Below are 27347 nucleotides of genomic sequence, written 5' to 3'. Positions count from 1 at the left end.
CAAGAAAAAAGATTACACATTCTGTACACAGCTAACAACAACAAAAAAAGGGTCAAAACCTCACATGCTAAAATTATAATGAAGGTGTGAACTTCACTCTTTCTTAACAGGTGAACAGTGGGGCTTGTTTTAACTAACCTTATGCAGACTTACGGACTGGTAGTCCTATCCAGAAAGCAAACATCAAGTATTCATTAGTGTAACCATCACAAACTCTCACTACATCCCTATTGCATAATACTGCCTAAAGTTTTTCCCTCAGGAAACTGCTCCTTCAATAATTCTCTGGTGTGTGTTCTCTTGCCTGGCAAATCAATAAACTCTGTGCTCACTTTGATGATCACAATAGTGGTTCTGGTCTTTCCTTTATTAGTCACCATCTGAGTTTTGGCAATTAGAGCAACCACATTAATCACTTAAAACCTAAAATCTATAGGAGATGAGTTCAAGAATATCCAAAACCACTTAAAGAAGAAAGAATAATGTACAGTAGTTCCCTCTTACACGTGGTTTCTCTTTCCAAGTGTCATAGTTCATTTGTGTCGCTATGAAGGAATAGCTGAGGTTGGATAATTTATAAAGAATATAGGTTTCTTTGGCTCACCGTTCTGCATGCTGTGCTAGTAGCGCAGCACCAGCATGTATGTCAGATGAGAGCTTCAGGCTGCTTTTGTTCATGGCAGAAGGCAAAGGGGAACTGGTGTGTACAGATCATATGGTGAGAGAGGAAGCAAGAGAGAGCGGGGAGGGAGGAGCCAGGCTGTTTTTCATAATCAGTTCTCACAGGAATTAATAGATCAAGAACTCACTCATTACTGTAAGGACAGCACCAAGCAGTTCATGAGAGATCCACCCCAGGACACAAACACTTCCCAGTAGGCCCCACCTCCAACATTGGGATCACATTTCAAATGAGTTTTGAGGGGACAAATATCCAAACCATAGCAAGCATACAGTTTCAGTTACCTGTGGTCAACTGTGTGCCAAAAGCATTAAATGGAAAATTCCAGAAATAAACAATTCATAATTTATAAGTTGAGTGTCATTCTGAGTAGCATGATGAAGTCTTGTCCTGTCCTGCTCTGTCCTTCTGTTTCACTGTGCCCAGGACATGAATCATCCCTTTGTCCAAAGTATCCACACCATGTTTGCTCTTTGCCCATTAGTCACTTAAGTAGCCTTCTTGGTTACCAAATCAACAAAAAGATGGGTGAGTACAGTACAATAAGATATTTTGAGAGAAAGAGAGACCACATTTACATAACTGCTATTACAGCATATTGCTATAATTGTTCTATTTTATTATTGTTAGTCTCTTACTGTACCTAATTTATACATTAAACTTTATCATAGGTATGTATGTATAGGAAGAAACAGTATATATAGGGTTCCATAGTATCTGTGGTTTCTTAGGCACCCACTAGGGGTCTTGTAATGTATCCCATAAGGATAAGGGGTACTGCTGTACAGAACAGCACAACAGTTGGTATAATGTAACAAATGGTTTCAATGTAACTGAAGAAAAGCACATGTTCATCAGAAGGAAGATAAATCAGAAACAAGGAAGAAAGAGCATTGAAGAGAAAAAGGCTGGCAGTACCTCTGTAGGATTCAAAGTTGTGAGTGCCTTGAACCAAGAACTCTATCTGCTGGCTAGAGATGGTGACAGATAAAAACCAATTAAGTTGGTAATTAAAGACCAAGTCCCCATTCTCTGATTCCACCTCACTAAGTCATATTCCTGTTAATCTTTTTTCTTCCACGTGGATTTATCTGCAACACTTTTGGTCGAATGTACATTTTTATGTTAGGAATTTGAAGGTTTAAGCCCAATAATTCTCACCTCCCAATGAATGATGTCTCCTCCCGGGTGGGAATTATATAAGATTAATAAATTATGCTGCTTTTTATTGTTGTTAAGAAGATGACATAAAGAGACATGTGTACCCTTTACAAGGGATGACAAATGCATATTGCAACAAATGGAACCTGTAGTACTTGCAAACTTTGTGTAAGAAATTTTACTATTTACAAATCTTACCAACTTCTATCCAAAGAACAGAGATGCTCAGTCAATTCGCTGCCTCTCTATTTGAGTTTCTTATGGATCAATTTATAATCCACTTTGCAACCAATGTTTCTTCCCAAGACAGGCCCATTTCTACGTTAGAACCCCTGTGTGATTCTTGTGGGATGTTAATATTTCTAAAACCCTTGATGTTTAACTGAGAGGGTTCACAAGATGTGCCCATGAGATATTTAGAAGCTCTACTAAGTATACCCTTACGTCTGTCTGAAGTCTTAACAAATGGTTTATAGTCACAACCTTCAGTTTATCTCTGAGCCCATACTTTAATGGTGGCATCCTAAGTTTTATCTTTGTGCTGAAGCCAAATTCTACTATTATCAAAGTAGATAAATTCTACTTTGAGAATTTTTGCTAAGAGAGACTAAGGTTGGAAAACTATTTTGTTTTCAAATCAAGCAAGTCCTGGCCTTTTAAAATTTCCTCTAAATTCCATTTAGAATCTTAACAGTTCCTGCTTTAGTTTTTGTATTTTAGTCTCTTTATATGTTCTTATAAGTTGCTGCAAGAAGCTGGTTGGCATTTTCTGTATTTTGCCTGGAAAGTTCCCTTGTCTATTTTTCACATTAACCTGGGCACCAGTATTGCCAAACTTTTTGGTACTACATAAATTTTTTCCATCCTACAAAAACATATTTTTCACTCTCCTTCAAATCCTAAGCCTGGGACTCTTTGAGCTTCCACTAATAGTCTTCTTGAGGCATTTCCATCTTTTTCCTACTACTTGGTCTCAGATGCAATGTAACATTTTCAAAAACCAATTCCATTCACCAAATGTGTTCTGGTTATTTATTGCTATATCACAAACCACTCCAAAATTTAGTGACTCAAAACAATCATTCCTTTTGTATATTCATCTGCAATTTGGGAAAGTCTGGCAGGAATGACTTGTTTCTGTGATGTCTGTGGCCTCAACTGGGATGACTTAACCAGCTGAGGACTTGAAAATCGGGCATCTCTTTCTCTCTCATCTTGTAGTCACAGTCTCTCCATGTGGTCTCCCCATACAGCCTCTTCAGCATCACAATCTCAGGTACTTATTACATGGCAGTCGGACTCAAAGAACAAGTGTTCCAAGGGACCCAGGCAAAAGCTAAATAGCTTCTTATCCAACCTTGAAAGTCTGAGAACATTGCTTCCTCCACATTTTATTGGTCAACCAAGTCACTAAGGCCAGCCTATATTCAAGGTGAAGGAAATTACATCCCTTCTTAAAAAGGAGTCTCAAAGAATTTGTAGCTATCTTTAATCTGGCTCAAATTGCAAAGTGTTCAATTGCATAGGTGTATCATGATTTAATTAATTAGTCCTCTAATATTAGACATGCAGGTCACTGTAAGGTTTTTTTTTTTTTTTTTGAGATGGAGTCTTGCTCTGTCACCCAGGCTGGAGTGCAGTGGCGCGATCTCAGCTCACTGCAAGCTCTGCCTCCCAGGTTCACGCCATTCTCCTGTCTCAGCCTCCCGAGTTGCTGGGACTACAGGCACCTGCCACCACACCCAGCTAATTTTTTTGTATTTTTTGTAGAGACGTGGTTTCACCATGTTAGCCAGGGTGGTCTTGATCTCCTGACCTCGTGATCCGCCTGCCTTGGCCTCCCAAAGTGCTGGGATTATAGGCGTGAGCCACCGCTCCCGGCCAAGATTTTGTTTTAATATATATTCCCTGAGTAAGTCTTTAGGATAAGTTATTTTAACTAGATTTGCTAAATCAAGGGAATATAGATGTTTTATAGTGCTTTTTAATGCTTAGTTAGCCGCTAAAGATTTTTTAAAACAATATATACTAAAATAAACTTTATATGAGATTTTTGGTTGTCTTCAGCCTTACTAAAACTAGATATTTTTATTTTATTTTATCTTTGCTAACTTGATATGTCAAACATGTCTTATTTTAGTTTAAAATTATTAATAGTGAGTTTAAATACTTCCCACAGGTTTTTCCATTATGAATTGGTCATTTCTTTGCTCTTCTTTTTCTTTTTCATTTTAATTTCTTTGCCCTTTTATTTTGAATTAGGAGATAATATATTAAGTGTACTCTCTATAGCCCTGATTCCAATTGTCAGCACTATCATTTATACTCTCTATCATTTGCATTATTTTACTAGATTTTTTACAGTGCTTCCTAAACTAATACATCTTTGTTTCCTACTCTTATGTTTTGTTCGAATACATTGTCTTTGCATTTCATCTTTTCCCTGACTCTGACTTTGAAGCCATGTGTGCATATCGTAAGGGCAAGCTTAAGTTAAAAAATATAATTTATTACTACATTTAATGCGCACTCGCAAACCCCAGTACGCTGTGGCTTTGTAAAAGCGAAGGGATGAAAATGGGTGTTGCTTTCAACATCTTCATGTGATGGGTTTCCAGTCTTCCTCATGATCCAGCCAACTCTGCAGATAAACCCAGGCAAACAGGGAGAGTACAGTAACTGTGTAAACTAAATACTAGTAATGATTAATATATTTCATATTTTTATATGGAAATAAATATAAATAATAGTGATATGGTTTGGCTGAGTCCTCGCCCAATACTAATCTTGAATTGTAGCTCCCATAATTCCCACATTTTATGGGAGGGACGCGGTGGGAGATGATTGAAGATAATCGAATCATGGAGGCAGTGTCTCCCTACTGTCCTTGTGGTAGTGAATAAATCTCACAAGATCCAATGGTTTTATAAGGGGTTCCCCTTTTGTTTGATTCTTATTCTCCTGTCTCCTGCCATGTAAAATGTGCCTCTCACCTTCCACCATGATTTTTCTTTATAAATTACCCAGTCTCGGGTATGCCTATATCAGCAGCATGAAAACTACTAATACAAATAGTCTACTGTTGTTTTCTCTACTCCATTGGATCATCTTGCACAGTTTCACATCAGAATTTTGGGTGAAAGTAGTGTGATACATGAAAAGCTTCATTCCCCCAGTATATATTGTCATTGGATGCTTGTCTCTGATCTTATAACAACAGGGTAGTGGGGAGACTATAGTTCCCAGGATGCATAGAACCATTATTAGTGTCTTAGTCTATTCAGGCTTCTATAAAAAAGTGACATAGACAGGGTGGCTTGTCAACAGTGGAAATTTATTTTTCTTAGTTCTGGAGGCTGCAAGCTGAGATCAGGGTGCCAGCATAGTGCAGTACTGATGCGGGCCCTCTTCCAGGTTGCAGACTGCCGAATTCTTATTGTATCCTCACATATTGGAAGGAAACAGAGCTAGCTCTCTGGCCTCTTCTTATAAGATTACTAATCTCATTCATGAGGGCTCCATCCTCATGACTTAGTAACCTGCCAAAGACTCCACCTCCAGATACCATCACACTGGGTTAGATTTCAATGTATGGATTTGGTAGGGGGACCGGGGGAGGGCATAAACATTCAGTCTATAACACTTTTTAAAAATTGTATTTATTTATTTTTTATAAAGGTGGAGTCTCACTATATTGCCCAGGCTAGTCTCAAACTCCTGGGCTCAAGTGATCCTCCCACCTCAGCCTCCCAAAATGCTAGGATTACAGGTATGAGTCACGGCACCCAGCCAGTCTGTAACAATTACTGAGAACTTCCACCCCAATCCCACTAAGCCTCAACTCCCTTTCACCATATATCCTGAGAGCGGTCCTCCCTTCTCCCAGGAGTGACTTTCCCCAAATATATATCAGACCATAAGACCAGGTGGCAGGATTATTTCTCTGGCACTTAGAAAAGCAGCATCGTTACAGTAGGGCGATGGCTGCTTTTCTATTTATTACAAAGCCTGAATCTCTGAGGGTCTCAGGAATCTTCTTCCTTTCATATGAATGAGCTGTTCTGGTGCACGACAGAAAGACTGCGATGGTCTAAAATCGTTTTTTTCACTACATACTCATCAACCTTATCACAGAAATTTTACCCAGGCTCTGGCAGGAGGTTGACTCCAAGCATTAGTTTTTCACATTGTGGCATGTTTATCCTTTTATAAACCTTCATATGTCATTTTGCTGGGATTGTGAGACAACTTTCTGGCCTAGTGACACTTTAAACCAGACAGTCAACTGTAATTTTTTAAAAAGAAGATTCAATTGTATTTAAAACATTATTTTGTCATGCTATACGCTACTTTCCCTAGCTCAGGTTTGTGTATGAAACATAAATATTGCAAGGCAGAGAGTTTTCCTTTAAAGAGCTCCCCATGTAAAGGCAATGTTTGAGTAAATGTTCAAATTAAGTTAAAATTCTAAGCTGTAAGCCATTAGCTTCTACTATTGAAAGAAGGTAGAGGTACTCTTTATGAAATAGACTTTGTATGTTGACAATTACATTAAAAACATACCATATCTGGTCATTTTCCTCAAACTATTTTAACAACTCTCCCCTGCTGATCATAATAAAGTTTTCACAATAAACTTGGAATACTTTGACAAAAATCTTAATAATGGTGCAATTGCATAGGCCATGAAATGACAATGTTTTCATAAAAAAACATAATTATGACAGAACATTGTGAAGAATTTCACCTTTCTTTGCTAAAGGAAATATGGTCAACATAAACATATGTCCTTACTGAGCAGTACCTAAAGGATTTTAGTCAAAGTAGTAAGTAATACTTGGACAATAAAGTCAATTTTTACTTTTCTTATTAGAAATTTTATTTTTTTATTGTAAAATAAGACATGAATGCTAAGGAAACATTGAATCTCTAATTGCAATCTCTCTATAAGACATAGTATTTGCAAATATCCAGCCTCCTATCTTCTTTTGATAAAATAACTTTATTCAGATTTATGTAATATCAAAGTAGAAAAAAATATGTGTTGAATGATTGTAAATAATGAACACAAGAGTAAATTTGGATGCTTGCTGTTGATCCATTTTCATCATCACCTAGAAACATAAACAGGTCACATTTATTGACAATTTACTACTTGCCAGCTACCACACTCAATTGTACCTTTTGCAAAATTCTATCTAAACCTCATATTTTATACTGAAGTTTATATACAAATATAAAAGTTATATATCATTAATTAATAATCTTGATATATTGTGAAACATGGAAAAATAGAATTAAGTGGATGAGATAAAGATGAAATAAACAGTACCTAAGAGGTAAGAAGAAGTTTTATTCCTTTTTACTGATGAAGGAACTAAGGATCTATGTGATTAGATAACTTGTGGAAGAATGTATATAATTCCTGGGAAAGACTTCCTATGAAAATTAATTACATCAATTTGCTAAATTGATATAAATTTGACTTCTTATGACATATTTAAATGACTACTATAATAATATGGTTACTAAGAATGTACAACTCAATCACTGCTCATATCAACTTTCATAATCTCAGGTGTAAATTATATTTTTGCTAACAAAACATTGCCAAACTAAAAACTTAATAAGAATTCAGCAATAACTCTGCTAGAATGCAATGTTTTCTGTAAAGACAAATAAAGTCTTTACAGGAAAAAAAAAGTGGAAATTAAGAAGAAATAGCCAAATTAAAAGTCAAAGATAATTATGATAGTATTAATGAAGCAAAATCCTTTCATTTTCTTTTCTTTGCTTGCCATAGAACATATTGAGCTCTTTAAAATTCATGCAGTGCAACAGAATTTTATGCTCATTTTCATGGGACTCTGTAATATTCAGGGCCGTAGTTTCAGGCTTATAAAATAGAAGCAGCATGGTCTTTAAAAGGCAGATGGTCAGGAACAGATCTTATGTGGTACTAACAAAAAGAGCATTTAAAGAATACTGATAAAAATGCATTAAAAATAGTGGAAAACAGAATGCATTCTATTCTTCTCTGAATTAATGCAGATGTGCATTAAATTGCAATACAGATTGCCAGAATAAAGTAATTACATGATAAACACTGGTAACAAACAATCTGTTTCTCTGTCAGCAGAGGTAGAAAATGATGACATATTTTTCTTTTGGTTTATTGGCAGCTCTATTCAGCTGAAAATATTTGGGGTAGTGGGATATAAATAAACATCATTTAGTGTTCCTAAATAGGTACATTCATAACACCAGAGTTCTGGGCAGCCATACATAATATTTTTGGAGAAACAGAGTAATCAAAGAAAACTGGGCGAGTGAGAGAATTGATGCTTCAGACTAGGTTCTTTCACATACTAAGTGTGTGATTGCACAAATCACTTTGCTTCTCTGAGCCTCCATTTTTATATCAGAGGACTGAAGTGATGAATGTTGCAATTTTGCATTATACTTAGATTGATAGGCATCAACTAAAATATTGGATTCTGAATATGCAATATTAATAATAGTGATCATTCATCCATACATCAAGCCATTCATTATTTAACTTAACACAAATATGTATGCATGACTGTCGGGTATATGGCAAATTGTTGTCGATATATCTATTGAGCAATTCACAGCCTCTACAACATGTGACAGATCACCAGAGAGATGCTAAGAAACTATGGATGAAAATTCTTATTGATTCCTACTGCTAATTGCAGTTAGCAACCACAGAAGAAACTTTCCTGATTTTGGCAAGTCGTTAAAGGTGTATTTTTACAGTCTTTTTAAGTGAACTTTGTTACCTCCTACCAATCTGCTACTGTAAAAGTGATTTTTCACTTTTTAAAATAATTACAAAGAGAATTATAAGTGGGAGAAAATGGTGACTTCAACCAGGCTGATAGCAATGGAGATGGAGGAAATTGGTTAGTGAGAGATATATTTAAGAGACAGAATTGATAGAATTTGTTGAAAAATTAGATGATTTCTGATTTGGGTGCTTTTTGATGTCATTTCTTGAAATAGAGAAGACAGTGTTGGGTTGGGAAGGGTAGAGACTTTAAGAATCCACTTTGGATTATGTTAAGTTTGAAATGTCTATCAAATAGTCTGATGCTGAGAAGAAAGGTCAAAGATACATATGTAACTTTGGGAATTGTCTATATATAGATAATATATAAAGCCATGGGAATAGATAGGATCACCTTAGGAGAGAGTTCAGAGAGAGAACTGAGGGAGAGAAGGAAAGGATGGAGGTAAGGAGAGAGGGGGGAGAGAAAAGAAAATGAGAAGGAAGGAAAAGAAAGTGGTTATGCGTAGAACACGGGGCTTTTTTTACATCAGGTAAGAAACTTTATGCACATAATGCAGTCTTTTTCGTCATTCAGGATATAGAAACAATTACTTAAACAGGTGAGTTAAAATAATTGATGACACTGTGACTATATGTAATATCAATCTACACTCTGTTCTTCAACATGTGCTACAGCAATCAGATAATTCATTAATGGAAAAAAACCCACTTAAATGTATATTTTATAGATACACAGTGTTATATCCATAAGAATAGCTTTAAAATATCCTTGCGTATGCGTTAATGGTCCATTAATGCACTTCTAAAGAGACTGAAGTCATTTTGTCTTCAATGTTTCATGGTTTATGATTCACTTGAGGCTGAGATTAATTTTTTTATATGCCATTTTCAGTCCATATATTCCTGCAATTCATTTAATTGAGCCTTTTTATGAAGGAAACTGTGTTGAAAAGTACAACATCACAAAATAAGTTTAAAATGTATCTAAATGGACTAAGATAAAAAAATATTATCTTTGGTAGGCTTTTCGTGGAATTTATATGTCAAAAATCTCTGCTGTTTTAGAAAAGGACCTATGTTCTCAGGTAGAGAACTTTGAAACAAGGAATAGAAAAGATGATAATCAAAATTTGGCCACTATATAACAATGTGGCCTTTTCCTATGGCATTATGCATTAGAATGGAAAAATTGACAGAATTCTAGAAATCGTCCTCAGTAATTGCCTTTTCCTTCTTCCTCCTATTCAATAGAAATTGAATCCTGTTAAATCTTTCCAAATATCTTCTGTATTTGTTCAGTACTCTACCTATACGTTGGACCTTCCTCTGTTCATATAACTCATCATCATTTTCCTGGACTGAATTTTCTTTTTGCTGATACTACTGCTTCAGTATTGACCCCTGTAATTCATCTTTTCCTCAGTTGCCATGACTTTTGTACCAGTTCTCCTTCCACTGCTACCCTAGTTCAGGCCACTCCCATCTCATGCCTGTGTTATTGTAACATTCTGTTCCTAACCAGTCTCCCTCTTCCACTTGTGAGTAATACAGAATCATCACATTTTATACAACCCTAGAATGACATTTCATTTCAATTATAGTAACCTTTAGACTCTTTACCACGGCCTACAGGCTCCTTTTTGATCCAGCCTCTGTTCATACCTCTGACCTCATCTCCTTCAACTTTTCTCTAATTCAAAAATCCCTAGCAACATTGGCTTTTTTTTTCTAAACCAGAAACCACAAAACTCCTTGCCATCTGAAAGTCTTTGCTTGAAATGTTCTTCACGTAGTTTGTAAAGCGACTTCTTCATTATCATCCATCAGATCTCTATCCAAATGACCCTCTTAAGAAGCCTTCCCTGAGTATTCAAATCCTCTCCCCTTTGCACTCTCCATCTGAATGGTATATTCTATTGTATAATTCCTGAAATTATCTTGGATAATGTGAGTTCTGAATTCAGTCATTTTTCAAACATTGGCTTTTTCACCTACTAGCTAATGACTTTGGGAAAATTATTCAATCTCCATTTATTTTTTGGTAAAATGGGATAATAATACCTTATCAGGTTGTTACAAAAATTGAATGACCTAAAGTTTGTAGAACAATGCCCAGTTATTCATTATTATTAGTTGTAGGTGTAGCAAAATCAGTACTAAGATGTAACTCTTTAAATGTTTAGTTTGCCTGTTTCTGAAACCCTGGCATCTACAACAGAGTCTGGAACTCAACAGTATGTCCTTGATAAATGTGTGACCAATTGTTGCCTGACTAGTGATGTAGGAAGGGCAGCTGTGATTAAAGACATTCAAATTTCAAATGCTTTTAAACAATGTGGAAAAAAGTACTCCAGCATTCTGCCATTGGCTCCAGTTGAAGATTCTTAAGTGCCAAATTATCTGCCTTTGGACAGAAAATTTCAGTTACGGAGATTTGGATACATGGGAAGTTTTAAGTCCTAGAAAAGAGAATCAGCATGAAGCAAACCACAGGGGAACTTGACTTCCAACCATGAGATTAATATTAGGGATGAGAACAACAGATCTAGATAGAATTGATAGTATTAACTAGGTTACCTGGGTCAGAACCAGAAAGTAGGCTCCCAGCAGAGACCCAGTGATACAGAGAAGGGACAATTCAGAGAGCTTCCTGAGGTGGGGATGGAACTAAAGCCTTCCAGTGGTTAGGATTGGCTCGATAATGGTACAGAACCTGTCCATCAAGTAAGAAGCACTAGATCCCATTAGCATATCCATCTTGGCCTCTGCTGGAAAAGTAGGAAGCAGGAAAAAAGTCAGAGGCAGACCATAATTAGTCTTCTTAAATATTGCTCATATAAGTAGAATAGCTCTGATTTAGATAAAATTGACCACAACTCATTTTCATTTTGGTGCTGAGATCTTCACGATAAGATCATGTGCCATATTTTTATTTTTACTGCATATTATTAGGAAATCCATGAAATGGAAGGGACATTGAGGCCTCTTACTTTTTAACTGCTTGCCTCAAATAAATGATCTTACCTCAGAGTTTAATAGACATGTACAAAAGGGAATTGTATCTATCTTTCCACAATTTCCATATTATCAAATTGTATGTCTGTAACACTGTTCACTGTGTTTGTAAACCATAATAAGTGTTATAAGATACTGTATTTGGCTTTTGGCAGGCTTTTTTATTTTTGACTGTAGCATCTGCTCAGGGTGTCAGAATACAAATTTAGAAAGGTATATATATAGCCAGCATGTCATCTTTTCACCAACGGATTTGCTTTAAATTTCTCATGCCAAGCTACATTTACTGCAGGATCTTTCCATAAAAAATAAATAGAGGTATGTGTCTGCTCCTTCTAAAAGACTTGGCATTTAAACAAAATACAAAGCTTGGTTATATAAGGACTGTAGTATCAATAGTCATGTTACATAAAGCTTTGCATGTTATGAAAATTTAGTGTATTCTCAATAAATTATTCTCTATGCTTTATAATAGCATATTTTCATGTGTTGAGAAAGTTATGCTAATACATTTTAAGTTCTTTAAATTATAAATTGTTAAAAGATTTGTCACTAAGTCCTGATTTTAGTTTACATAATTCATAGCTACTTTTATACACATTACTAATGAAAAATCTTGATTTACTGCATCAGATGTGTGAATTGCTGCATCTAATTTTAGAGACGCTTTTTGTATTTTTATTGAACTGAACAAATTTGATATACTTGACAAGTGTTACTTGAATATTTCTGATTAATGATGCCCTTAGAGTTGATGCTGTTTATGCAATTTCATTTGAGATTTTTATAAGTAGTATTCCATAGATTATTATAAGTATATGGATTACTCCTGGTGATTTTTAAATCCACTGTTTTAAAATAAGAAGGTTTTCAAAGAAAAATAAAGAATTAAATGTTGAGTTGAATAACCATATTTGTCCAGTTGAAAAGAGTCTCTTCTCTATTCTCTACTTTTTATCCAAAGAGCCACTATTACCTCTCTAATGTCCTCTTCTCCCATCCCTCTTCCTTCTCTCAGTTCTTTATTTTTCCCTCTGTTATTCCTGGCCATTAGGTCTCATTCAAAAACAATCATTCCTCTTTACTCCCAGAAGTGAGTGGAAACTATAGAGAGAATGTATAGAACAAAAGACTTCCCTTAGCAGGATTGAGTCTTTTTCTCTCTGACTCAGCCAGAAGCCCAGGTGCAGTATCCAGAGCAAAAGAAAAACGAAAATATTCCAAACACTTTTTAAGATTTGCCAACTAGAACAAGGAAATGGGTTTGTAGGGTTTTGGTTTTGCTTTGGGAAGGAGTATTATTATTATCAGCCATTTGCAGATAATAATCCTTGCTGTGTGTGTGTGTGTGTGTGTGTGTGTGTGTGTGTGTGTGTGCCTGCTTAAAGTGAAAAACATATGGTTTTAGGGAAATCCTTCTAGATGTGTCCTAAGTTTCAAGATTTTTCTCTTAAATTACTAAGAATAAGATATTTGGAGAAGATTAGTTCTTTCAGATGAATTAAAGTCAACTTATTAAAAGCCACAGTCCAGGTTGTGAAAACTTCAGGAAAAGTAGTTGAAGATAACACATTCTGTAAATAACTTTCTAGCATATATTTCTATACCCTTCCCCCAATACTTTATTGACCCCATTCAAAGGACATCTTGTTTTCTGTTAGTAATACAGCCATAATCACATTGTTAGTTGATCTTTGTAAATATCTCAAACTAAGTTTTATTGACTCATGAACTTATTAAAAACATACTCTTATTTTTCAGGATGTCAAACTTGGCACAATTTGACTCTGATTTTTACCAATCTAATTTTACTATTGATAACCAGGAGCAGAGTGGTGATGATTCTAATGCCTATGGAAATCTTTATGTATCTAGAAAGTAAGTACTTAATATTGTTCTTTTTTTTTTGACAGAATCTCACTCTGTCACCCACATATAGTAAAAACTCAATGTATTGTAGTTATTATGAAAGTTGAAGGGTCTGACCCTTCTTGCCCTCTAACCTGGACCCACAAAAAAATCCAAGAAAGCAACTAATTAACAAAATACAGTATACTTAAGTGACTTTAGGTAACAAAGTGTCAATTGCTTTTGTAAGGCTGGAGTGCAGTGGTGCAATCTTGGCTCACTGCTGTCTCTGCCTCCTGGGTTCAAGCGATTCTTGTCCCTCAGCCTCCCATGTAGCTAGGATTATAGGTGTGTGCCACCATGCCTGGCTATTTTTTTTTTTTTTAATTTTTAGTAGAGACGAGGTTTGGCCACGCTGCCCAGGCTGGCCTCGAGCTTGTGAGCCCAAGTGATCCGCCCCCCTGGGCCTCCCAAAGTGTTTGGATTATAGGCATGAGCCACCGCACTGAGTTGTATTGTTCTTGTTTTAAGAAGTCTTAATATGATGGGGATTTCTAGAGAGGGAGGTTTCCTTGGGAAAAGCCAACGTTTGCCTCAACATATCTCAGTCAATTGCCCAAGAAGAAATGTCAGGAAAGGGCAGAGAAATTCACCAAGTTCTCCATGAATCCCCTTTATCACCTCAGCCTAAGCCCAGTGAATGGCTTGTCTCCTCTTTTCAAACTGTCACTTAACAGGGAGCTGGGATACAGGCACTGGGCAAACAGAAAGCATTTTCCTTTTGCCTAATATTTTCCAGGGCACTTCTTGAGAAACAGATTTCATTTAATTTAATAAGCATTTATTGAGATTCTGCTTGTGTTTCAGAAATTAAGAAGGGCACTGCAAATCCAAATATAACGAGGAAATTCATAGTTTTTCTCTCATGCAATTTAATATTTTTATGTTGAACAATTGGCCAATTACATATGCAATTAAAGTATGAAAAATGCCATGATGGAATCAAGGTAAACATGTCAAAATATGATAGTTATTTGAGGTAAAAATTCAACTTGAGTTGAAAATGAAACAAAATGATTAAGAATTTGATAGTGGCAAAATATGGCATTTAGAGTAAGAAGAATTTGGCTCAAATTCTGATTTTGGTAATTTTTGTCTGTGATATTGGGATGGCAACTTCTCTGACTGTCTTAATCTGGAAAATAAAGATATTAATAATACCTACTTAATGGAATTGTTATGAAAAAATTGTGACAATATGTAGGAAAGTGTGTGTTAAAGTAAAAACACTATATAAACAGTATTTATTCATATAAATATGACTTACAAAAGCAATTGACACTTTGTTACCTAAAGTCACTGAAGTATACTGCTTTCTTGGAATTTTTTTTGTGGGTCTAGGTTAGAGGGCAAGAAGAGTCAGACTCTTCAACTTTCATAATAACTACAATATATTGAGTTTTTATTATATGTTAGGAACTGTTCTGAAATTACATAAATTAACTCATTGGATCCTCAATTATATACATTAACTCATTGGAACACCATATGAGTTAGGCACTACAGGTTGAGCATCCCAAATCCAAAATCAGAAATCTGAAATGTCCCCAAATCCAAAACTTTTTGAACACTGACATGTGCTCAAAGGAAATGCTCAGTGGAGCATTTCAGATTTCTAATTTTCAGATTAAGGTTGCTCAACCAGTATGTGTTCTGTAAATATTCAAAAATCCGTAAAAATCCGAAATCTAAAACACTCTGGTCCCAAGCATTTCAGATAAAGGATACTCAACTTGCACTGTCATCCCCATTTTGCATGAGAAGACAGACACACAGAGAAATTAAGAGACTTTCTCAAGGTTATTCATCTAGTAAGAAATGGGGTAAGGATTTTAGCTCAAGGTTGTTTGATTAAGGCTATAACTAGTGTGAGCATATGACTTATTATAAAATAAAGACTTTTTAAGTGTAAAATTAGTGCTATTATAATAATGTTAGGATAATAGGAATAAACTGTTCCATAAATTAGGATATGTGATATATTTCAAATGTATTAATTTTTGAAGCTTTGTTATACACACACACATACACAAATACACCTTAAAAGCTCCAAATAGAAAAGAGGAAAAGAGAATACATATAGCAGGCAGTGGGGAGTCTTCTGTTCCTACTCTGCCCAGAAAAAAATGGACTCTCTTTTTACTGACTGATCACTCCTACAGGTATAAGCAAATAGATGCTGCTTTCGAGATAGGGAAACGTACTGAGATATATTTTTTTTTAGGCTGGAAAAGTTGAATATCTGGAATTGTATCTAATTCACACTCCTATGCTATCCTGCCTAGCACTAGTCAGGCTGCCTTTTATGATTTACACTTTGGAAGGTAAAAAAAAAAAAAAAAAAAACAGGAAAATGTTTGAGGCACAGGGAGTAGTTTGAGCACTAAGGTATACAAAGGTAGTCACTCTAAATTTGCAATCCACAATGAAAGCTATCTACTAAGTTTTTAAGCTCTCTTCTGTTTTGTAGAAAGGAACTAGTTGCCTTAAACCTTCTGTTTCTTTTCTCCACTCTCTTTTCCAGATAAGATTAGCATTTGGGTGGCATTGATATTTTCAGATTAAATTAAACTAAAACGTACAATAAGAGAGAAAAACTTTCTCCCTAAGCAAGGACTCATGGACCGTGACTTTATCCACCCACCCCACGCACTCTAATTTTCTTTTTCCATTTGACTGAACATTTCCTAGAAATCAAAATGACAAAGAGATGGAAATTAATGTAGCCAGATGAGGAAAGCTCATAATTTTACAGTACCAGTTTGATGGCCTACCCTGCTTCAGATGCTTAGCATTTAAATCCAAGTCCTGATTCGGATGCAGCATTTTCACACTGTGCATCTCAGGAATTAGGAAAGGGCATAGTAGCTGTGGTAGTTTTATGAGGTACATAAAACATGGAGTCAGGTCAGTGATTTACTATGTACATCAAAGGAAATGCAGAGATTTGATCTTTTATTCATACCACGAATAGTTCAATTAAAATATACCCCAAATCAGAACAAGATGATGATCATCCTGCAAAAGATGTAGGAACCTAGAGAATAGTTATAATCAGTCATTCAGCTTCTGTTTCTCTGTCTCTGTCTTTGCCTCTCTCTTTCACTCTCTCTCTTCCTTCATCCCTGTCCACAGTATATGAGAGCTCATTTTAAAAAGCCTGTTTGGCTCAATGGTGTACTGATCTGAAAGCTGGGTGACTGGGCTCACTAAGACAATGAAGATATTTATATTTAAAAACAAGTTTTCTTATTTTAGAATGAACAGTAAGATCATTATCTTTTTAAAAACATAATTATTCAGCCATTCAGATAGGGATAATTTTCAACCATCTATAACTAGTTACTGAGGCTATATTTTTCCACCTTTTGAAATGTGAAATCTATTCATATTATTTGGAAAAAAGAAATAGATACTGTTGCAGAAAGGTGTGAACAACTGGAAAAATCCCTTTGAGTGGTTTGGTAGGACTTTGACAGATAAATATTGAATCATCATCTTTTCTGAATCCTCAGACCTGATCTTCTAGTATTTCAAACACAGTTAAGGCATCACTGTGCACCCAGCTAGACCAACCAGAGTCTAGTGATGTTGCAGAAGGCAACTCTCCCAGCTACCACTCCCTGACTCAGGCTACCACCAAACTCATCCTATTTGATAAGTTCTTACCAAGGCACTTAGATTGCCTAAGTTTACAAGCTTAATCAGAAATTTACATAGATAAGTTATAGAGATATGGTTTTGAATCAGTTATGTTTAACTAGTTAATTCTGTGTTGCCTCTGGAATTAATAAACACCAAAAAGTTTTGAGCTGTTCTTGTTAAACATTTTCCTAGACTCCACCAACATCTCTGCTTTTAGAAAACTATCAGATATCTAATTGTATCCAGTATAGAATTTGGAAAATATAGAAACATATGAAGAAAATATTAAAATCACTTCAAATCTTGTCGCCAAGACATGACTATTATTAACAATTTGGTGTACTTCCTTGCTGCCTTTATTCTATTTTCCTATGAATGTGTATATTATATACATATTTAAAAATAAAATACTCTTTTTCAATGAATGTATATGTATTTATGAGTACTTATAAATGAAATTTGCTGTTTGTTCTAAAGGAGCCCTACAGTCACTTCTCTGTAGTTTGAAGTGATTTTTAAAGGAAGAGGAGATGTTTACTAACAAAGCTAAAGTTTAAATTCAGCCAGCCAGAGTTCAAGTTTTTGATCTAATTCAGTTAACATTTATTTTATCTGTAATAATGTGCTGAATTGAAATTATCACAATTTCAGTATTTATCTTTCAATAGAGCTAATGGAGATATTGTGTAATACAGGAGAAGAGTTACATTTTCTTGGCATATTCTGCAAGAGTCTTATTGTGTGTGAGGTACAAATACATAACTTTAACATCATGAATATTGAGCATATTAATCTGACTCATTACATTATCTCTAATAGGTTAATTGGCAAGGACTATAGGCTTAATAGAGCAAATAGTGAAGTGTCCAGATCCATTATCTCAGAGACTTTTTTTCATTAAAGGATATTGTAGCCTTGAAAGATGTCTCTAAGAATATATGAAAACTCATTGGCATAGCCATTCAGAGTTGGTGCCACTTAGTAACAAAAGGAAAATACCAGAAGACATAGGGGACTAAATGTGAATTCATAATATGTGTTTAAAATTAAGGTTGTTCATATAAATTTTTAGAAAAAAAACCCTAAAATGTAAGAATTGGGTTATTTACTGTATCAGGCCATTCCCACACTGCTATGAAGAAATTCTTGAGACTGGGTAATTTATAAAGCAAAGAGGTTTAATCGGCTCATAGTCCCACAGGCTGTAGAGGAAGCATGGCAGCATCTGCTTCTGGGGAGGCCTCAGGGAGGGAGCTTTTACTCATGGCAGAAGGCAAAGCAAGAGCAGGAGTCTTACATGGCAGAAGCAGGACCAAAAGAGAGTGGGGAGTTGTTGCACATCTTTAAACAACCAGATATCATGATAACTTTATCACGAGAGCAGCAATGGGGGATGGTGCTAAACCATCTATGAGAAACCACCTCCATGATCCAATCACCTCCCACTAGGCCCCACCGCCAGCTGGGGATTTCATTTCAACATGAGATTTGGGTGGGGACACAGATCCAGACCATAGCCTTCTACCCCTGGACCCTCCCAAATCTCATGTCCTCACATTTCGAAGTTCAAATTAAGTCTTCCCAACAGTTCCCCAAAGTCTTAACTCACTCCAGCATTAACTCAAAAGTCCAAGTCCAAAGTCTCACCTGAGACAAGGCTAGTCCCTTCTGCCTATGATCCTGTAAAATCAAAAACAAATTAGTAACTTCCAAGATACAATGGAGGTGTAGGCATCTAAAAGGGATAAATTGGCCAAAAAGAAAGGGAATGCCCCATGCAAGTTTAAAACCCAGCAGTGCAGTAATTAAATCTTAAAGCAAATTTGTCCAACCCACAGCCCACAGGCTGTGCACAGCCCATGGTGGCTTTAATGTGGCCCAACACAAATTTGTAAACTTTCTTTAAACATTATGAGATACTTTTGCAATTTTTTTAGCTCATCTGCTATCATTAGTGTTAGTATATTTTATGTGTGGCCCAACACAATTCTTTTTCCAGTGTGTCCCAGGGAAGCCAAAAGATTGGACACCCCTGTCTTAAAGCTTCAAAATAATTTCATTTGACTTCATGTCCTACGTCCGGGTCACACTGATGCAAGAGGTAAGCTCCCAAGGCCTTGGGCAGCTCCAGCCCTGTGGCTTTGCAGGGCGCAGCCTCTGTGGCTGCTCTCAAGTTCTGGTGATGAATGTCTGAGGCTTTTCTAGATGCAGGTTGCAAGCTTCTGGGGGAGCTACCATTCTGGGGTCTGGATGATGATGGCCCTCTTCTCAAAGCTGCACTGTAAGGGACTCTGTGTGGAGACTCTGTGTGGGGGCTTCAACCCCTCTTTTTCATTCCACACTTCCCTAGTAGAGGTGTTCCATGAGGGCTCCACCCCTGAAGCAGGCTTTTGCTTGGACATCCAGGCTTTTCCATAAATCCTCTGGAATCTAGGTGGAGGCTTCCAAGCCTCAACTCTTGCACTCTGTGCACCTGCAGGCTTTACACTATGTGGAAGCCACCAAGACTTATGGCTTGCATCCTCTGAAACAGTGAGCTGTAACTGGGCTCATTTGCCCCAAGGCTGGAGCTGGAGTGGCCAGAATGCAGGGAGCAATGTCCTGAGGCTATGAAGGGAAGTGGGGTCCTGGGCCTGGCCCATGAAACCATTCTTCCCTCCTAGGCCTCTGAGCCTGTGATGGGAGGGACTGCCACAAATGTCACTTAAAAGCCTTTGAGTCCTTTTCCAGTTTTCTTGGCTAATAGCACACGGCTCCTTTTTTTAACTTATGCAATTTTTTGTAGCCTGCTTGAATTCCTCCTTTGAAAATGGGCTTTTCTTTTCTACCATTTGGCCATTCTGCAAATCTTCCTAACTTTTACACTCTGGTTCCTTTTTAAATATAATTTCAAGTTGCAGATCATTTCTTTGCTCACACATATAAACATAGGTTGTTAGAAGCAGCCAGGTCATATCTTGAATGCTTTACTGCTTAGAAATTTCTTCTACTAGATGCCCTAAACCATCATTCTCACTTTTAAAGTTTCACACATCCCTAAAGAAGGAGCACAATGCACCCAGGCTCTTTGCTAAAGCATAGCAAAAGTGACTTTTACTCCAGTGCCCACTAAGTTTCTCATCTCCCTCTGAGATTTCAGCCTAGACTTCATTGTCCATATCACTGTCAGCATTTTGGTGATAACAATTTAACGAGTCTTTAGGAAGTTCCAAATTTTTCCTTATCTTCCTGTCTTCTTCTGAGCCCTCCACACTCTTCCGACATCTACCTGTTACCCAGTTCCAAAGCCACTTCCACATTTCCAAGTATCTTTATAGCAATGCCCCCACTCCTCAGTACCAATTTCTGGTATTAGGCCATTATTGCACTACTATAAAGGAATACCTGAGACTGGATAATTTTTAAAGAAAAGAGGTTTAATTGACTCATAGTTCCACAGGCTGAACAGGAAGCATGGCAACAGATGCTCCTGGGGTGGCCACAGGGAGCTTTTACTCATGGTGGGAGACAAAGGAGCATCATCTCACGTGGCAGGAGCAGGATCAAGAGACAGAGGTGGGAAGTGCTACACACTTTCAAACAATCAGATCTCGTGAGAACTCTATCATGAGAACAGCCCTAGGGGGATGGTGGTAAACCACTCATGAGAATTTGCCCCCATAATTCAATCACCTCCCACTAGGACTCACCTCCAGCATTGGGGATTACATTTCAACAAGAGATTTGGGTGGGGACACAGATCCAAATTATATCATTTACAGATTTTTTGGGTCATACTTTGGACTAATAATGTGATTCTTTTGGTATTGGTTATCCTTTTTTTTATTGAGATGCAACATTTAATATTACAGTGATGGTATACAAAGATATAAAATAAAGAAAGATATAATTTAAATTTAGATAGTTATCAAAGATGAGCAGGGTAATTTTATAAATAATTATGTGTCTTCCTTTATGGGACAAATTTTAACATTCTACTTTCTTAAATAAGTGGTAGAGGAATTTTAATATTATACCCCCATTACAATAAGGACAATAGAATCGAAGCTCCTGATAAATTTTTTCTGTAAAATTTTGTTTCTCTTTGAAGAGGATGGGTCAAAGTTACTACCTGAAATAGTCCACTCATTCACAGAGGTTGCTTTGCAGCTAATAACTGTGAAGGTTATGTTTACTCAAGACTGATTAGTAGCACCTGACATGAGTTATGGTGAGGTCAGACAAGTACGGCAATGACATAGTCTTACTTAGACATTGGTCCATTTAGTCATCTTTATGTGTCCCTTTCATTTTTCTGGAAAGGCTTACATTAAAAAAATAGGTATTGGGGAATTTTTTATCAACAAAAAAGCCATTCAGATTCCTATTTCTAATTTGTTTCTACCAGTCTTTTTGATGGTGTGCCTATTTTGCTGGAAAATAGATTAGGAATATTACATATGGCTAAGTGAACGATAATAGCAGGTAATCACCATACATTCTGGCAAGTACAAATAGTATTACACCAGGCTCTTGCTCTTAATGAGCATACATTTGAGGTAGTAAATGATTAAGTGTATATCTCCCCCCTCTATATCTGTGGCTTTCTTTTCCTAAATAAGTTATTCTCTTGGTCAGGCTTACTCACATAAAGAAGGTCGAATATGTTATTCTTAGATTTCATATTAAGATTAATGTTTGAAGGAAAGTACTAAAGGCCATTTTGTAAATATTTTATTATAAAGAAATCACAGGGAGTTTACCAAGTTCAGAACCTTGGACTGTATATTTAGTTTACCCCAAAGGCTTTTGTGAAAGAAACTTAAAACGTGTTACTGGACAGCTCTATGTTTCTTTCCATTCTTTAAGGTAAAAACAATTTAAAATGAATAAAAATAAAAAGCAAAAACATGTCAAAGAGGTATTATGGCTTGGCAAAATTGAATTGCCCATTTTAAAAAAGGGACTCTTTTTTTGTTCAAGGTGGCTGACTTGAAGCATTTCAAGCATGTTTTATCCACTTAGAAGAAGTAAAATGGTGTGTAGACAATCACACTTCTAATATATTATCCAAGGCAGAACACTGGAGTTCAACAGGAAAGTGACAGAAAACACCAAAAGCTAGGAAGGGGAAGGAAAATAGGCAGCATACATGGCCAAGACCAGCCAAGAACCAGGAATGACTCTCCAGTACAGGAGAGGGTGAGTGAGAGTCTGTACATGGTCCACTTTCCTGCTGGGGAATTGCATAATTCAGGTTATGGGAGAGCACCTTGACTCTCTCAAACCTTAGGTCTAACTTAGAAAGCAACCAGGAAACTGTGAGAAGGAACTGCTTTAGGGAGAGAACATGCCTTGGGTTCCATGCTGTTTCTGAAACTCAGGCAGCTAAAGTAAGACACCATTCTAGATATTAGCCCTTAACAGACTGTGTGAAGTCCTAAGAATTCCAGTCCTAGGCATTAAGGAAACTTAGGCCGCAGTTTGCAGAACCGGGGTGTGAACTAGGGGCTGGCCCTAACAACCAAGACTAAGAAGCTAGTGTGGCATGGGCTGCAGCCACCAGTGCAGGAAGTAGGTACTGTTCCTCCTACTTGAGCAGGATGAGAGTTGCCATGAAGGCCTAGTGTTGAGCTAAGTGGAGACTCCTATGGGCCATGAGAATGAACTGAGGGGCAACAGTTGGATTGGCTATGACACCTGAGACAGGGGAGTGAACCCTGTCCGGACTGGGGGCTGTAAGAAGGAAGCAAGTCTCTTACTCACTGGCCAAGCTAAGGCCACTGGGACTGGTCCCACCCTTCCCGTGGAAGGACCTCAGTGCAGTGGTGACTACACTTTACCCCAGAATTCCACCAGAGGCCTGAGGACTATTTCTCCCTAACCTGTCATGGCTGGTGCATGCACTTATGACTGGGGGGCCTGAGTGTAAGCTTGCCCAGTCCAGCTCCATCTGGCTTTGGCCCTCAACCAATAATAAGCGACAAAATTGAATCAGCAATAAAAAGTCTCTCAGCAAAGAAAAGGCCTGGACCACATGAATTCACAGTCGAATTCTACCAAATATACAAAAAAGAAATAATACTAATCCTCCTGAAACTGTTCCCAAAAATTCAGATGGAGGGAATTTTCTCTAAGTCATTCTACAAGGCCAGTAACACCTGATACCAAAACCAGACAAGGACACAACAACAACAACAACAAAAACTAGATCAATAGTTCTGATGAACATAGATGCAAATATCCTCAACAAAATGCTAGCAAACCAAATGCAACAGCACATCAAAAAAATACATCATGATTTAGTAGGTTTTATATAAGGGATGAAAGGATGATTTAATACATGTAAAGCAATAAATGTGATAAATCACATAAACAGAGCCAAGGACAAAAAACATATGACTTTCTCAATGGATGCAGAAAAGCATTTGATAAAATTCAACATCCTTTCATAACAAAAACTCTCAACAAACTAGGAATATAAGGAATGTACCTCAAAATAACAAAGTCTGTTTAGGACAAACCCACAGATAACATCATGCTGAATGTAAAAAGTTGAAAGCATTTTTTCTAAGAAAAAATGAAACAAGACAAGAATGCTCACTCTCACCATTCCTGTTCAACATAGTAGTGGAAATCCTATCTAGAGAAATCAGGCAAGAGAGAAAAATAAAAGCCATCCAAATTGGAAATTGGATGATATGATCTTATTTCTAGAAAAACCTAAAGAATTCACCAAAACATCTTAGAGTTAATAAATGAATTCAGTAAAGCTGTAGGATATAAAATCAACATACAAAATCAGTAGCATTTCTATACAGCAATAACTGTCCAGCTGAGAAAGAAATCCAGAAGGCAATCTCATTTACAACAATTACAAACAAAATTTAGGAATACATTTATTAGCCAAGGAGGTGAAAGATGTCTACAAGGAAAATGACAAACACTGATGAAAAAATATTGTGCAAGACACAAACAAATGGAAAAACATCTCATGCTCATGGATTGAAAGAATTAATATTGTTTAAATGACCATACTGCCCAAAGCAATCTATAGATTCAATGCAATCACTATCAAAATACCAGCATCATTTTTTAACAGAATTAGAAAAAAACTATCCTAAAATTCATACAGAAGGAGAAAAAAAGCCCGAATAGCCAAAGCAATTCTGAGAAAAATGAACAAAACTGGAGGCATCTCATTACCTGACCTGAAATTATATTACAAGGCTATGGTAACCAGAACAGCATGGTACTGCTATAAAAATAGACATACAGATCAATGGAACGTAATAGAAAACACATAAATAAGGTCACATATTTACAGCTAACTAGTCGTTGACAAAGCTGACAACAGCATAAGTTGGAAAAAGGACACCCTTTTCAATAAATGGAGCTGGGACAATTGGATTGCCATTTGCAGAAGAATTAAACTTGACCTCTATCTCCCACCATATACAAAAATAAACTCACGATGGATTAAAGACTTAAACATAAAACCTAAAACTATAAAAATGCTTGAATAAAACATAGGGAAAACTTTTGGACATTGGTCTAGGCAAAGAATTTATGACTAAGACCTCAAAAGCATAGGAAACAAAAACAAAAATAGACAAATGGGATTTAATTAAAAACTTTTGCACAGCAAAAGAAATAATAAACAGAGTGAAGAGACAGCCAGTAGAATGGGAGAAAATATTTGGAAAATATTCATTTGACAGGGGACTAAAAACCAGATATACAAGGAACTGAACTTAACAGCCAAAAACCCTGAAACAATCCCATTAAAAAGTGGACAAGGAGTAAGGTGGTATTGCATCATGGTTTTGATTTGCATTTCCCTGATTATTAGTGATGTTGAGCATTTTTTCATATGTTTGTTGGTCATTTGTATATCTTCTTTTGAGAATTGAGTTTATGTCCTTAGCCTACTTTTTGATGGACTGTTTTGCCCTCACCTGTCATTGCTGGTACATGCACTCATGACTGGCGGGCCTGTGTGCAAGCTTGCCTAGTCCAGCTCCATCTGGCTTTGGCCCCCAGCCAATAATGATTCAAGATTGAATCAGCAATAAAAACAGCCAACAAACAGCCAAAAAAAAAAACAAAACCTGAAACTCAACAGCCAAAAAACCTGAAACTCAACAGCCAAAAAACCCGAAACTCAACAGCCAAAAAACCCTGAAACAATCCCCGTAAAAAGTGGGCAAGGAGTAAGGTGGTATTGCATCATGGTTTTGATTTGCATTTCCTTGACTATTAGTGATGTTGAGCATTTTTTCACGTTTGTTGGCCATTTATATATCTTCTTTTGAGAATTGTCTGTTAAAGTCCTTAGCCCACTTTTTGATGGGATTTTTTTTTCTTGATAATTTGTTTGAGTTCCTTGTAGATTCTGGATATTAGTCACTTTGGAATTCTGGATATTAGTCACTTTGGAATACTATTCAGCCATAAAAAGGAATGAATTAATGGCATTTGCTGCAACCTAGATGGAAATGGAGACTATTATTCTAAGTGAAGTAACTCAAGAATGGAAAACCAAACATTGTATGTTCTCTCTTATAAGTAGGAGCTAAGCTATGAGAATGCAAGGGCATAAGAATAATACAATGGGCTTTGGGGACTCGAGGGAAAGGGTGGGAGGGGTGTGAGGAATAAAAGACTACAAATTGGGTTCAGTGTATACTGCTCAGGTGATGGGTACACCAAAATCTCATAAATCACCAGTAAAGAACTTACTCGTGTAACCAAATACCACCTGTTCCCCCAAAACCTATGGAAATACAAAATTTTTTTAAAAAAGAAAAAAGTGGGCAAGAATATGAATAGACATTTTTCAAAAGAAGACATAGTAATGCCCAACAAGTATATAAAACAATGCTCCACATCACTAATCATCAGAGAAATGAAAATTAAAACAACAGTGAGATATCATCTTCCCCCAGTCAGAATGGCTCTTATTAAAATGACAAAAAGTAACAGATGTTGATGAGGATGTAGAGAAAAGGGAACTCTTACACACTGTTGGTGGGAATGTAAATTATTAGCCTCTATGGAAAACAGTATGATGATTTCTCAAAGAACTAAAAATAGAATGACTATTTTATCAAGCAATCCCACTACTGGGTATATATCCAAAGGAAAAGAAGTCAATATATCAAAAAGATACCTGCACTCATATGTTTATTGAAGCACTATTCACAATAAAAACATATGAAATTAACCTAGTATCCACCAATGGATGAATGAATAAAGAAAATGTGGTATATATACAATGAAATACCATTCAGCCATGAAAAGAATAAAATCATGTCATTTACAACAATATAGATGGAAATGGAAATCACTATCTTAAGTGAAACAAACCAGGCACAGAAAATCAAATATCACATGTTTTTACTCATAAACATGCTAAAAATACATACATATGGAGTTAGAGAGTAGAATCATTGGCAATTGATACTTGGAAGGGTGAGGGGGTAGGAGAGGAGTGATGAGAAATTAGTTAATGCATATAATGAATGTTATTTGGGTTTTGGATACCCTAAAAGCTCTAATTTGACCACTATACAATCTATGCATGTAACAAAATTTTATATGTACCCCATAAATTTGTACAAATAAAATAAAGAGACACTAAAGCCAACTAGATAATACATTTAGCTAGGAACTCAGAGACAATTCTATTGGCAATGACTGTCTGGGAATGACTAGAACTGAAGTGTATTTCCTTATGCACAGCAATTAGTATGTATTTATTTTTCCTATCAGTTGACTATACTATTAAAATTATATTTTTTCTTGGCTGCTTCCACATATTTGGAGGGGCTTCATGGCTGGAGACTGTCCCTGAAGATAAGTTAAAAAGCATCAGCATGTGGCGAGCAGATCACTGCTCAGAAAGCTTCACACCAGAGTCCAGCACCTGCAATGTTATTTTGTGTTACTGGACAAGTCGTTTAGTCTCTGTGAAATTCTATGTCTTTTTCTGTAAAATGGGATTAGAAATATGGCTTTTACCTTATAGAGTTTTAACTGAGAAAAGATGAGGGGAAGTATTCAGCATGTTGTACATGCTCAATTAATGTTTGTTGGTATGGATTATTTTTCCAGAAGCCTTAAGATGATCAGTTATTTTAC

The 27347-nt window shown here is 36.4% G+C and overlaps 1 protein-coding gene across 1 annotated transcript in view; it reads left to right on the top strand.

Annotated features, from left to right (window-relative positions):
- Positions 1-13433: 13433 nt before the first annotated feature.
- YIPF7 (Yip1 domain family member 7) overlaps positions 13434-27347 on the top strand; it is a 29661-nt gene continuing 15747 nt past the window's right edge. The window contains 2 exon segments of the mRNA XM_054484823.1: positions 13434-13550; positions 15667-15669. Of these exon segments, the coding sequence (XP_054340798.1) occupies positions 13435-13550; positions 15667-15669 (119 nt within the window). The 5' untranslated portion in view covers position 13434.

Source organism: Pongo pygmaeus, chromosome 3 (assembly GCF_028885625.2).
Source record: "Pongo pygmaeus isolate AG05252 chromosome 3, NHGRI_mPonPyg2-v2.0_pri, whole genome shotgun sequence".
NCBI lineage: Eukaryota > Metazoa > Chordata > Mammalia > Primates > Hominidae > Pongo > Pongo pygmaeus.
This window is presented reverse-complemented; position numbering and strand designations above follow the sequence as displayed.